The 13452-nt window shown below is 36.0% G+C and overlaps 1 protein-coding gene across 2 annotated transcripts; it reads left to right on the top strand.

The window, feature by feature from the left end:
• Positions 1-1515: 1515 nt before the first annotated feature.
• Positions 1516-12982, top strand: DPH1_1 (Diphthamide biosynthesis protein 1; the record flags this gene model as incomplete). 2 transcript variants are annotated; one of them, XM_012937560.1, is made up of 6 exons in its annotated part: positions 1516-1629; positions 7233-7675; positions 9462-9681; positions 10849-11059; positions 11504-11655; positions 12767-12982. In XM_012937560.1, 6 exons carry the CDS (start codon positions 1516-1518, stop codon positions 12980-12982), a joined length of 1356 nt encoding a protein of 451 aa, XP_012793014.1. The 2 variants fall into 2 exon arrangements, with proteins under 2 accessions (XP_012793014.1, XP_051065611.1); XM_051216982.1 differs by lacking the exons at positions 1516-1629; positions 12767-12982 and having other exon boundaries at positions 6679-7407; positions 11504-12201.
• Positions 12983-13452: the final 470 nt, after the last annotated feature.

Raw genomic sequence — 13452 nt, 5'->3', positions numbered from 1 at the left:
AGATTAGTCAATTTCTACCTTGTACCAAACTCGATGCTCGCAACTAACTTGTATAAACCATCTACCAAAATGTGTCCGTATAACTAATTTGTCTAATGCAAATCGTAACATTAAGTCTAGATTATGTCTCCAACGGATGCACCCACGTTCAAAGAACTACCGTCGGCTATCTCTCCAAAATTCACATTACCACTAGTTCCACGTATTAAAAGAATTTTTGATAACAATTCATATGTATTAGTAAATGGGAAATGGAAAATCCACCCGTAAATAAATAAACAGTATTAAACATAAAAACTAACTGAAACACTAGGTAGAATTACTCCTCTTCGTGGTTATAAGTTTGTTCCTTCAGTCAGCCTACTGCTGATACATAAACAATGCTTCCTTAAGTTTGGCTGTTATTCAGCGGCTATTACTTAGTATCTTAATGTGACTTATTAGAATATTTCTGTGATGAACCATTCTTCGTTATGATAATCCCAACCTTAAGTAATATTCAAGTTGATTTTCACTTTACGCGTGCTAAGAATAAAACCAACGTTATGTTGATTCTTGTGAGAGAATAGCGCAGTGGTGTAGAACTATGGTCTGCTATGATATTAGTACTATAATAATAGACCTAATCCTAAATTTGTAGATTTGTCATGATATAACTGCCTAATCTATAAGATCTTACGTGGAAGTCACACCATCGACTACACCAACTCACTGTATCGTATCAATTACCAATACATGATGTAGAACAAGGTTAGACTAGAGAAAGAACAATATATTTAATACGAATAGAAGATATAAGGTAACATTCAGCAGAGACCACGCCTGCATGGCCGAGCCATGCCACTCGATCAACTCTAGTCCATTCAACTCATTGTTCGCGCCTTCTCCATTGTTAGGTATTTATCCGCGTTAAATATTGAATATCTATTTTCTGAGTAGTCTCGTGTTCAGCTTTGTGGATTGTGCGGTTATTGTCCAATGCCACTACAGTTGCATTGGTCCTTAACCACACGATCTTTGAAGCCGAGCAAATAATTACTGCGGATATTTACATCCAATATGCAACGCTTAGAGAAGGTTGAAAAGTAGTGATCGTGAAAACAATTTTTTATATGAAATGGTCCGACTATGCAGTTGTCACTCTGTGTAACTTATCCTTATTCACAATAAATATATTGTTCTATCCCCAGCCCAAACATGATCTTCGAATATGCTAAACATCATACTGTTGATTGTCACGTTTGGTGGGTCAGAATAGACAATGGTGTGACTTCCATGTAAGATCTCATAGATCTGGGGGTCATACCATGACAGGTCTACGACTTCGGGATGTGGTCCATTATTATAGCATCAAAGATGAACAAACTAATATAGGACTAAATCATAAATTCACAACGTCTCTAAATTTGTGTTTCGTCATGGCAAAGCAATTAACGTGTTAAAAGCCTACTAGTTAGACCTGAAAATTTTCACTAATGGTAAAGTCCTACGGAGCTAGTGAAATCATACCAAGTTATGTGTCGATTAGAATGGCAAATTACTGAAGGTCAAATATTTCGTCTGTCACCATCAAGACCAAGGATGAATGATGCGAATCGAAAAACAAATATCATGAGACTGGGCCTCGAGGTAGATTTTTTTACTTATGCATCTTATTTTTCTACCCACTTTATGTCTAAATAAAATTTTCACATGATAACTTTATTTTCATCCTGCGTGGACACCAGAATAGGAGAATTGCCCAGTCACTCTGATAAGAGTAATCCAGTACAGTTAATCATCGCTTGGTGTGATCTCACGATAGTTACCCCATTACACCACTGCCGTTCATCTCCAGTGAACCTGTCACGCGCAGTGCCAATTTTATGACACAAAATATTTTAGCTGATTTCTGAAGATATAAATCTATGCTATTGGGTTACTAGTTCAGTATCACAGTAGCCAAGTACCTAGTTATATATCCATATCCTTACATATCCCGCATTAGTGAGGTGGTAATTCAGAAAGATACAAAAACGCATCACACTATATACGGTGTGGAAGGAATTTCACCAAACTTACAAACCCTAAGTGTCAACAACTGCTCATTTAAATATCTGTGAGTATTAATACCTTGCTATAACCCTGCGTTAATAGAACGCTCGACTACACTTTCCTATAGACTCGGTGAGAGTAAATACTATTTAATCTCGCTTTCGTCTACCTTTTATAGCCAGAATACATGATAAGTATGAATACCTTTCTACTCTTGACGTTTGGCATCACTACTCCAGATAATCAGCCTTTCTATGAATCTTTGAATTTTCGGGAATTCAAGGAGATTAATTTTTTCAATTGAAACAATCATCTTCAGTGAGTAAAGGACTGATTGTTTTAATCAGACTTGAAAGGAATGTTCGCAACGGTTGAAACTTATATTTTTAGGTTTTGTCGTTGCGTATTTATATTTTTCGAACTTTTGACCAGCAAAAGCCGTCTCTACCCCTTACAGGAGAACTGAAGTCATTTGGCTGATTAAAAAAATTATACTCAATATTGGTCACTTATCCGTGTTTTTGGATGCATTTGTTCTACCCAACATCTGAACTTGTTTGTTTATATAATTGTTTTCGGACATTTAGGTTTGCTTTTGGTTTGGTGCTTGAGAGTTTTTCCTCCGGGAACATACGAAATTGAATGTTTGTTTTGTAACTGTTATATTTATTGTCAGAACGACATTTGGGTCGACTATTCGTAAATTGCGAATAAACATTGTTGCCTAAATTGAAGCTTGGTTCTGTTGTCAATTTGGGCTCGTAAGTTGCAAATAGATCGATATACTGTACTTCAATGACAAAAGCGAGCGAAAACTTGAACGTAACACTACCCACGTTATGGACAGTGCTAAAATAGTTCTGGCTATGTAGTGATGTTGGTTTTCATCCTCAGGATCCTTGAAGCTGAACATATGATAACTCAGAAATTTTACAATTTAAACTTAAAACCATAGAGAAGGTCAGAAATGGTAAATAAGGGACAGCTTGGTGTTGCACGGTTAGGTCGAGCAGGTGTGATCTTGCTTTCCACATGGAATATGTTATTACTCACAAATATCTTATAGGCACATAAGTGTTGTGTGGAAACCATTTCGGGTTTTTTCAAAAATGCAATAATACAAAGGTTTTAATAATTTTAGTATTGTATTTGCCATATCATTGTGGCTATATAAATGTCAGCGACGAAATGTCCTCCAAGCATGAACAAATTCAACATGTATGCATTTGACTAACGGTAGCTCTACTCGATCAAATTAGCCCATACATACATTCATACAACTTATACACATGGGACGAACCCTAATTGTCATATAGTTTCACTGTGCATGGAGTCATTTCTCTCATGCAGATTAAAATGACAGTACATGAATTTCAGTTATCGAGTCAGTATCGTCTCAGCTAAAACTGTTGTGGGAACGGCCAGCTTGTGTCTCTATATTATAACAAACTTAACTATACGATATTTATACGGTAATAATTGAGTGACTTTTACATCCAGCGTTTCATATGACTTATCCATGTATTCTGAGTATTTAACATTGATTTTCAGATTTTAAAACTATAGCGGACTTGTATTACTTACTCGTTGTATAAGTGAAGCTTCGATATATGGAGCATATGGAATTTCGCGATTGGCTTTTCGAACTCGAAAGTTCTGACATTAAAAACCCTGCTTAAAAGGACAAGCTATATAGCAATTTCACAGGCACTGACTTAACAGTGCAACATTGTTTTGTCTGAACGCCGTAAGTCAACAAACTAATCATAACTTTTGACACCAAACAAGCAGTGTTAATAACTTTAACGTGAAGAACCTAGTTTTTCATGGTATACGCTAAATCGTAGGACAGGCAAGTCTTCGTTCCTGAGATTGCAACTGAAATAATTTCAACTGCGAATAAACCCTCAAGGTACGCGGCTTTGTATCTGTTAAACATAAGATGGTCTTATTAGTTTCAGAGGATAATAACGGATGAAGGTTCTCTATCATGCATCATTGCTGAATCACAGTAGAGACTAAGTGTATTATTTACCTAACAATAAACAATTAACTAAGAAGCATCATATTCTTTTTGCCCTGTCTTCTATCAAATTTATTGTTCTTTCCAACTCTTATAACCTATCTTCATATTTGCCCATATTTTGTTATACTTTAATTAACCGGGTACAATCATCACCGAATTTAGCCGTATCTAGAGCATCTAAAAAGAGAACTACTGACAATTATGACCGTTGATGACGAATTACTTATTAAATGCAATTAAAGGAACCGAAAAACTGGAAATGGTATCCGCATTAAAAAGCCCGATTAAATCAACAGCTTTTAGTCAAATTTTGTCCGAGGTCACACATTAATGAGTGTTCTGTCATTTTAATACTTTGAATCATGTGAAACTGAACAGACCGGCCAGGATAACCATCTTTGGGATGCAAAATAAAAACCAACTAAATTGTTACCTCACATGCCTTGACAAATTTCCTTAGGCGGTTGTTTCGCTTCCACAAGGTTAATGCATCCCCTTGCTTTTTTCTAAACAAACATTGCATATGTTCAAATAAACAAAACTGCTTTATAAAATCAATTCACATGATCAAAGACCTCGACTGATCTATACTAGACTGTATTCTTTGACTCATAAACGATACTTAAGTAGATTTGAAAAACCTAGGTGGTTGAGCTCAACCACTTTCTAGATGTATTAAAAGTTTATACTAGTATGTAGACTAGCGCATGGTAGTTTCAGTGGGGGCTTTAGTTCACAAATTAAATCTAAATGTAAGTGGGATTTTCATTATGAATTAACAGATGTATTACCAAGATTTTATTTAACTTTGTGGGCAAGATAATCCAGCGTCAAAATCGAAGTTCACTATTGTGTTTCTGCCTGGTTCGTTGACAACCTGTAGCCCTGCTCAATTCCATTTTGAGCGAATTGGAAAGTAGCTCACCAATCACGTGTTGAAGTAAGGAATCCAACTAATTGACCAATCACAAGGAATTCATTGAAATCAAGTCCTTGAGGTTTTTGCATATGAGGGAGAACAATATCACCGGACTACTCAAATCTAAGTAGCCAGGATAGGGTTTCCACCTGAGACTTAATGGCCCGAAGTCTCAGGTTTGAACCCTTGATTGTGAAATGTTCGGTTTTGTGCTGACAATTTGTTTTAGACTTATAAACGTTTAGAGAGTGCCTTCGTAAATTATCTGTTCTTAGGGAAAGTAAAGTGCTAATGTATTAAATAGTTTGAAAACCGTGATCAAGTCACCCCTAGTTAAGGTCTTTTACTGTACGGTAGCTTTTTAATTCCAGTAACCAACTTGGTTTCTGCTTCTTTAACCTTTTTTCTACAGTTTGCTCCTGTTAAGGTGCTATTTACTTATTTGCAGCACTTGGCTTTGTGTGGGGCATGAAAGTTTCAACATATACGTGGCTGAAGGCTCTACGTAATAGTCAGGTGCTCCTAAAACTCTTATAAGCTATTATACTTCAGTTTTTGACTAACTTACTTTTATTGCGTATTTTATCTAGACGTATAGTAACTCAACCTTTAAAAAATAAGTACGCATCAATAAAATTCATCTAAGACTTCCTTAAGTATTAAGGTTAGAATGTCGAGGTAAATGATCAGTCTTTCAAAAATTGGTAAAAAGTAGGGAATTTCAGAACAGCAGTTATTCTTTCTCATCGTATTCAACGTAGATATTCTACTAGAGCTAACACTCAGACGTTGTAATGTCCGCGAATCATAAAATTATACCTAATATCAACGATAAAATAAAGTAGTCAAATCAGGACAAATCATTGACTTGATCTGAGCTACGTTTGTAGATACAGATTAAGGGATTTAAGTCCGCGCAATAACCACAATCCCTGGCCGAAGACTTTTGGTGACATGGCTTTTAATCGTTCATAATGGTACAGATGCATTCACTCCTTGTCTCTTTCTAGATGTTGAATTCCAGATTTCCTTCGTACATATCTTCCCATTCTAGGTTTTTGAACTGTATTCCCAATATCCAGTCTTCCTTATTATCATTGCTACTACATTATTTCGACCTCTCTTGGTTTTCTTGTTACATTCATCTTGTCGGAGTAATCTGATAGAGCGACGTGGCTTATCGCATATCAATGCATTAATAATGAGTAACAATAAAGTGGGACTACATATTGTTTCGTGCATAAAAATAATGTTCCCCGGTAAACAACAGTATGGGCTCTAAGTGGGTTACGACGAGATTAAAGCTAATATAACGGCATTCATAAGGCTAGTTAGTGTACGTGATGCATGTTACTTAGAGCCTGTCTTAGGAATAGTGCTTATGCCACCCATACATCCTGACGCCATTCTTAAAGAAGCTGTGTAAGCTGTCTGAGTTGTAGCTCATCTTGTTCTGTTGACTTACTCGCATTTAAAATGTCCAACTTCGTCAAAATGTTTACACGTAATAATTATAAAACTAATTTTATGTCCGTAGATAGCTTGTTTATAAGACCGAAATCAGCTGACGATAAGATGTTCTACTTGTAGCTCTGTCAGAAAAATGTGTTCTCGTCACTCTTCGTGCGAACTTTTGTTACAAATTTTGCTCTTATGATATATATATATATATATATATATATATATATATATGTATATATATATCGTTTACGCTGTAAAGTATCCAGCTACTTAAGATGTATAGTGCTAGCAAGTGGATATTTAACTCATTTAACAAGTATAGTTCTATTCACTTGTCTTTTAGTGAGTTGCTTTTTTTTACAATTTAACTGGAAAATAAATAGGTTCTCTTTAAATTGAAGGAGTTATTTATATGTTGCAGCGGCGATAGTCGATTACAGAGAGCCGTAGCAACATGTATATTCCATAATCACAGAATGTTTTTTGCACAAATAGTTTGCATTACCTGCATGTGGGCACAACCATTAGATCCAATCAGTCCACAGATACAGTCCAACGAGCCATAGAAAGAAAATACAACATGCAATTAAGTGCGTTTTTTTGTTGTCTTGTTTGAAGTTTTCATTTTTTGCTCACACAGACGATAAGCCACTCACAATCACAATATAAATATATAGCTTATAATCTCGTATAATTGTGGAATATCATATACTTTCTGAACATTTTTCTACTAAATACTACACAAATAATATTCCACTTGTATTTAAATGTACCCTATATTTGAAATTACAGATGCCAACTAAACGTATTCTCCCATGGAAAATACCAGACTGGCTTCTAGACGATCCTTTATTAAATAAATCTATATCAGAATATTTACCAGTTCACTATAATTTTGAGATCCATAAAACCATATGGCGTATACATTGTCTTCGAGCCAGGCGGATTGCTTTACAAATGCCAGAAGGTTTGCTCTTGTTTGCAATACCAATTTCTGAAATTATTCGAAATTACTTTATTCGTAGTAATAAAACCTCAGGTCATGCTCTTACTATCTCTACTAACGATGCTACTGTAGGTGAGGACAGTATTAAAGATATTGATGTTGTAATTTTGGGCGATGTGACTTATGGAGCTTGTTGTGTGGAGGAGCTGACTGCAAAAGCTCTTGGTGTTGACTTGCTTGTACATTATGGTCATAGTTGCTTGGTACCGTTGGACTCAATTTCTGTTCTGTAGGTTTCTTGCTTCAGAGTATTTATTTACGCTTTTTACTCGTAATTAATGGATTAAAAGTTGTTTTAATATCATTGTCTCGTGCTTAGCAATAATACACAGATTTCAGCCCTTTGTTTTGGGTCCGGGAGATAAATTAATATGTGACTACAAATATTAAATGGTGTAAATCACAACCAATCATAAGGCACCCGATACGTAAACTATCTTCATTTTATCCATGAAGAATATGCCACTCTGTAGCTTCCATCATGAAATAAATTGATAACTTTTTTCCTGCCACTTTTCTACTGTTGTTGTATTATTGTCTTTAATCTTTTTCCTGTCTTTTCGATTTTCTATTACTGAGTTGATAGATTTTATCAAATACATGCCTGCCGGCAACCACTAGTCTTATATGTTCCATACTATCTGTATGGGCAATTTGTAGCTGTTAATCACGGTATGAACGACTGTCTGATATTTATTAAATCATAAGATGCTACAACTGTTAGCTTGAATTTTGACGACTGATTTGTTACTATCTTAGTAAATAATTTGTTCCATGATTAGCTATATATATATATATATATCCTTAACATGTAATTTGATGTGTAAACTCTTCGCTGTTGTTCGACACTAACAAACATCACCGTGTGACGTTTCGCTCTTAGATTTCTTCTGCCATCCGCTCTCGATTCGATGGCCATAAACAGTGGGATTTTTTTCTCTACATTGCTACCGATCTCCAGTAGAGGAGGCACCAAATACATATGCGCCACACAGATCTCATTTGATATGTGTGAGGGCTGTGATACTGCCCGGGTGCCCAAACCGAAGCAGGTGGTTTTCTTAGGGGGCCACACCCGGAGCTTTCGACCTAAAGGTCTGATCCACAAGTCAGTGGAGCAAAGTAAGGAGATGCATTCCCATGGTAGTCGGTGACCAACGATTGATTCATACTCCATTTGTTCCTTCAGGATACTGGAGCCTATGTACACTATTGGTTTGGAATCAGGGTTTTCCAACTCCCTTAGGTGGGCTCTTCATGTTCACCAACCCGGTTAAAGCGTCGGACATTCGCTTTTCGTCCTCTCGATTTCGTAAACAACAGTAATGCCACGAGAAGGCAGTGAGTAGGACTTCCCTGGCAGAGGCTATATACGCGTGGCCATGTGAGAGCATTTCGAGAGGGAGAACGGACTCTTCCCACTCCCGGCCGTATCAGGGCACTTGGGGGCACTCCAGTAGAGAGTATAATCAGATTCATAAATACTTTTTACGAAAAAATGAGGAACATAATTATCCGCTGTTTATTAATGACCTACTTGGATGTCGGTTTTACAGTCACAAGGACCGCGCTCCCTGTTGACATTCTGGAAGCAACTCTGAGTGACATGGCGTTCGTGTTATCCTAAAAATTGTTCTGTACGTTGAGTATGCGATCTTACTGTGTAATAACTTACAATCTTCCAGAAGTCTTAATTTTTATGGTTCAAGATGAATTTAATTAGTACTCTAAAGTCCACCTTTCCTAAATTTATGAAAAACTATGTTGTATTTTTATCACATTCAGATAATCGATAGTATAAACAGATGTATTAGTTCTCATTATTCTCTGTTAATCACCGGGATGGTCTGGTTCATGTTTACAAATAATAAGTCATAACTATAACTGTAACACCTAGTTAGGCAAACTTGCTTTCTGTGATACATAATTCTCATGTGGTTCCTCATGTATATAATAGGTTTGTATTAAAATACTCAGTGGTTTTCTTTTCTTTACGTTTTTCTGTACGTACATAGATACGTATTTGTTGATATTCAGATCGATATCGTCCATCTCATAGATAGTGTAAAGGCTAACTTTGAGAAGTCTTCCCGTTTAGCCCTTGTTTCTACAATACAATTTGTTACTAGTTTGCAGACTGCTAAACAACCATTATTAGAAGCCGGCTACTCAGTTACCATCCCTCAGTGCCTTCCTTTATCGCCTGGTGAAATACTTGGATGTACATCTCCTAAAGTAAGTTTTATACTAGTTCTTGTTTTGTTGTTTATTTGTGTAAAACAATGTACAGTGTCTTAAATATTCGATCACAGTATTCAATGGTACATGTTTGTAACTATTGACACATTAACGTCCAATAAAATTTGATGACAATACACACTATCGAACATCATTTAAAGTCACTGATGTAGACAGAATACTCAGTAACCAAAAGAAATTACCTTCAGTATGAGTGGGACTGAGTTAACTCTATATCAGTACGACTGAATATCTCCATTCAGTTACCTTTACTTAATTCTGTGCTTTCTTTAATATAGTTTAATTTAGCATAAAGTGTCAAGCGCTAAATGGTCTGATCTTCATAAACTCTCCATATATATATCAGTGTGCTGCATCATTTCAAAGTAAGGATTCGTTTAGCGAATACGTGAAGTGATCTGATCATCTTAACTGACAACCATCTCATCCTCTCGTCCCAACTGCACTATTCAGAAACACATGTTAAACCACATTACTCACTTAATTGTTTTTGTTTAACATGTCAGTATTTAAAAGTTAGTGGTGATCAAGCAATAATGATTTCTCCTTTTCAGTAGATGCGTTGTACAGTGGTTGGACATAGATGAGCTTACAATTGTGCCAGGAAAATGTTATTACTTTGTCTGCAAGTTGGATGTCTGTTTAAATTATGTCGTCCATTTTACCAATTCACTTTGTTTTACTAAGTGTAAGTGAAGATGCATTTTTTCTGGAATTATTGAAGATTCAGTGCATAGAGTCATAAGGATGCTCCTGATCAGGGATCACAAGCCATCTGAATCGTTTTTATTACATTACAGCCTTTCATGAATAAGGCTGTACATAAAACTTCAATATTTTTAAGTTGCTAGTGATATTTCTTATCCTTTATGGATTTCTTTTGCTAGCGAATATACACTCACTATGTCAAACAGCTCGATAACAAAGTATAATTTAGCGAGGTTTGCTTTTACTCTAAAACTTAGCAACACTATCCAGCTGTCCGAACCAAAGTTCGGGGAGGAGACGGTATCCGAACTCGTGAACGAATGGTTGAATCACAGAGAGATATTCGCAAGAGTTTATCTCATCACTTCCCTTGTTTGCTCTTTAACACTTTTAATCGCTGTTCCGATCATATCTGTATATTTTCTTCCTAAACAGGTAGAAGGTGTTGATGCCTTAATCTACGTGGGTGATGGTCGCTTTCATCTTGAATCTATTATGATATCTAATCCGTTGTTAGCTGCTTATCGTTATGATCCCTACAATAAGTCATTTACGCGTGAATACTATGATCATAAAGTAATGCGTAAACATAGAAAAAAAGCTGTTGATACCGCAAGAAATGCTGTCAATTTTGGGATAATATTGGGTAAGTAAACTACAACTTATGCCTTTATTATCATCATTCTGGTTATATAAACTTCTGCTGTATTTACTTGATAATTTTCTTTCAAAACTATATTCTGCCCAATCGATCGCTCCAGAGGTAACGAACCTCGACCTACTGGTTAGACAAAAAATACCACGAAACCTGGAGAGCTTACGTTTGATCTCTTATGAAGTGTACGTACATCTCTTGAATATTTATTTTATTAAAGCAACCATCCCGTGTTTACTAGTTCTCATTGTTTCTCTAGTTGGAACTAGACTGTGGAGAAAATTACTCCCAAATCAATCAAACCTTTACCAACCATTTACTCAGAAATTTTTCATAAATACCATTTCCTTCCCAAATAAATTGCTTTTCTCTAACCTCACTAGCATCCAACTGAGAAACTGTTTTCGTACTACTTTTCCTCTTATTGTAATATAGGTACACTCGGAAAACAAGGGTCATCAACCGTTGTGAAACAACTTCAGACAGAATTGGAAAAATCAGGAAAGACTTACATTATACTATTGCTGTCTGAAATAATTCCAAGTAAATTAGCGCTTTTCGATGAACAAGTAGACGTCTGGATTCAGGTATCCTTAACTTTTCGGTTTTAGGCTTCAATTCATATATGCGTATGACAATTTTTAAGTGCCGTAAGCGTTAAAATGACCTGATTTTATGGTTGAAGTACTTTTAATGGTCTTGGAAATTAGAAACGCGATTTACTATAACCACTTAAGATGTACTCCAATAATAAATTGTCTAGTTCGTGCTAAACTTCTTCAGCTTTATCAATGGGCGACATAATATGTTTGATGTCTTGTAAGCCACTCCATTCGATTATGGACGTTTCGTCATCAGAATTGACTTCGTTATGAACTCGTTATTTCCATCTACAAATACACTTGCTAAAAGAACCTCAACTCAACCACTCAGAATAGTCGAACTAATCCGCCAAACGACTGCTATAAAGACAAAAACGACAGTAAATGACTTAATGGATCGATGTTACAATTAGTCTAGCGCATCCATACGTTATTTAGACCTGCTCCTCTCCTATCCAGCTTAGCATTTCGGTGGCTGGACATACGTAGCAAAGTTGTAAACAGTCAAGTCGGCAAAGATTCACAGTCTGATCAGTCGACTTGCTATTTCGACTTTAAACATTATGCTTACATTCAGTATGTGGTTCTACCACACTCAGACAGTAATTTGAAGAAATACACTTGTCCTCAACCTTCGCTGGCTGTTTTTTACAGACAAGAACATAAAGCCAACTGCTGTGCAGCATACTTCTCGTTTGTTCTTAAAAAACAAACCCACAGGCGTGGGAGGTGGAATATGTTATTCGTTATTCACTACCCTTTCGGAATTTCCAAGGTAAATGAGGGTGTCGTCATGTATCAGTAATTAATTTACTCTGTATGGTCCGAAAATGTATTGATTCAAATCAGTCCTCAAGCAATATTTTGAACATAAAGGAGGATAAATGTATCCCAACCATCCTTCCATCATCACTTAAAGCTTTTAGAAAACTCTGAACTTTTCCAGCACCCTCATCGAATACAACAATGCCATTTGCATACTCCAAGTCAATAAGGTAGATTTTACACATCCTTGTTGATCATATAACATTTTACTTTTATTGCATAAATTTGTCGACTCAAAAGAGCTACTTCATCATTCTTTTTTGCTCCAAAGGTTGCATGTCCTCGTCTTAGTATTGACTGGGGTGTTGAGTTTACTAAACCTTTACTCACACCATACGAAGCATTCGTTGCTTTAAATGAACAAGTTTTTTGGCCTCGAGATTTATCCGAAGCCTATCCCATGGATTATTATGCTAACCAAAGTTTGGGACACTGGACACCAAATCACAGGTTGAATAAATTGAGTGCACCAAAAACCGTTAACTAAAAAGATATCTTACTTGTAAAAATGGCTGCTGTAAATATAGCTTACTATTAGAACTAAAGTGTTTTTTTAAAAGTAATTTTACTTTGATTTTTTGAGTTAATCATGTATGTAGTAGTATAAATCAAATGTTTTATATACATTATGGTCAAATAACTTGACCACGTTTATTCACCGTGACTGACAAACGACAAGTTATTCAAGAGATAATATATGTGATTACCCGATTATTAAAACAACTCAAAACACGATTCGATAAAAGATGAAAGATAACTAACAGCAAACCAACACCCCCCCACTTGTGTTTGTTGATTCTTCTCTGGTTGACTGGGTTGTCAGTTGTAAACGGGTTTTTTATTAATCTTGCCAATCATCACCGAGGTTGACCGTTAGAGAGTAGACGTATCGTCAACGTCCGTAAATAAGTTTTCGGAGTCAGTTCATTCACTATTCCTATTATGTTTACATATACA

Source organism: Schistosoma haematobium, chromosome 6 (genome assembly GCF_000699445.3).
Source record: "Schistosoma haematobium chromosome 6, whole genome shotgun sequence".
In the NCBI taxonomy this organism is placed as follows: domain Eukaryota; kingdom Metazoa; phylum Platyhelminthes; class Trematoda; order Strigeidida; family Schistosomatidae; genus Schistosoma; species Schistosoma haematobium.
This window is presented reverse-complemented; position numbering and strand designations above follow the sequence as displayed.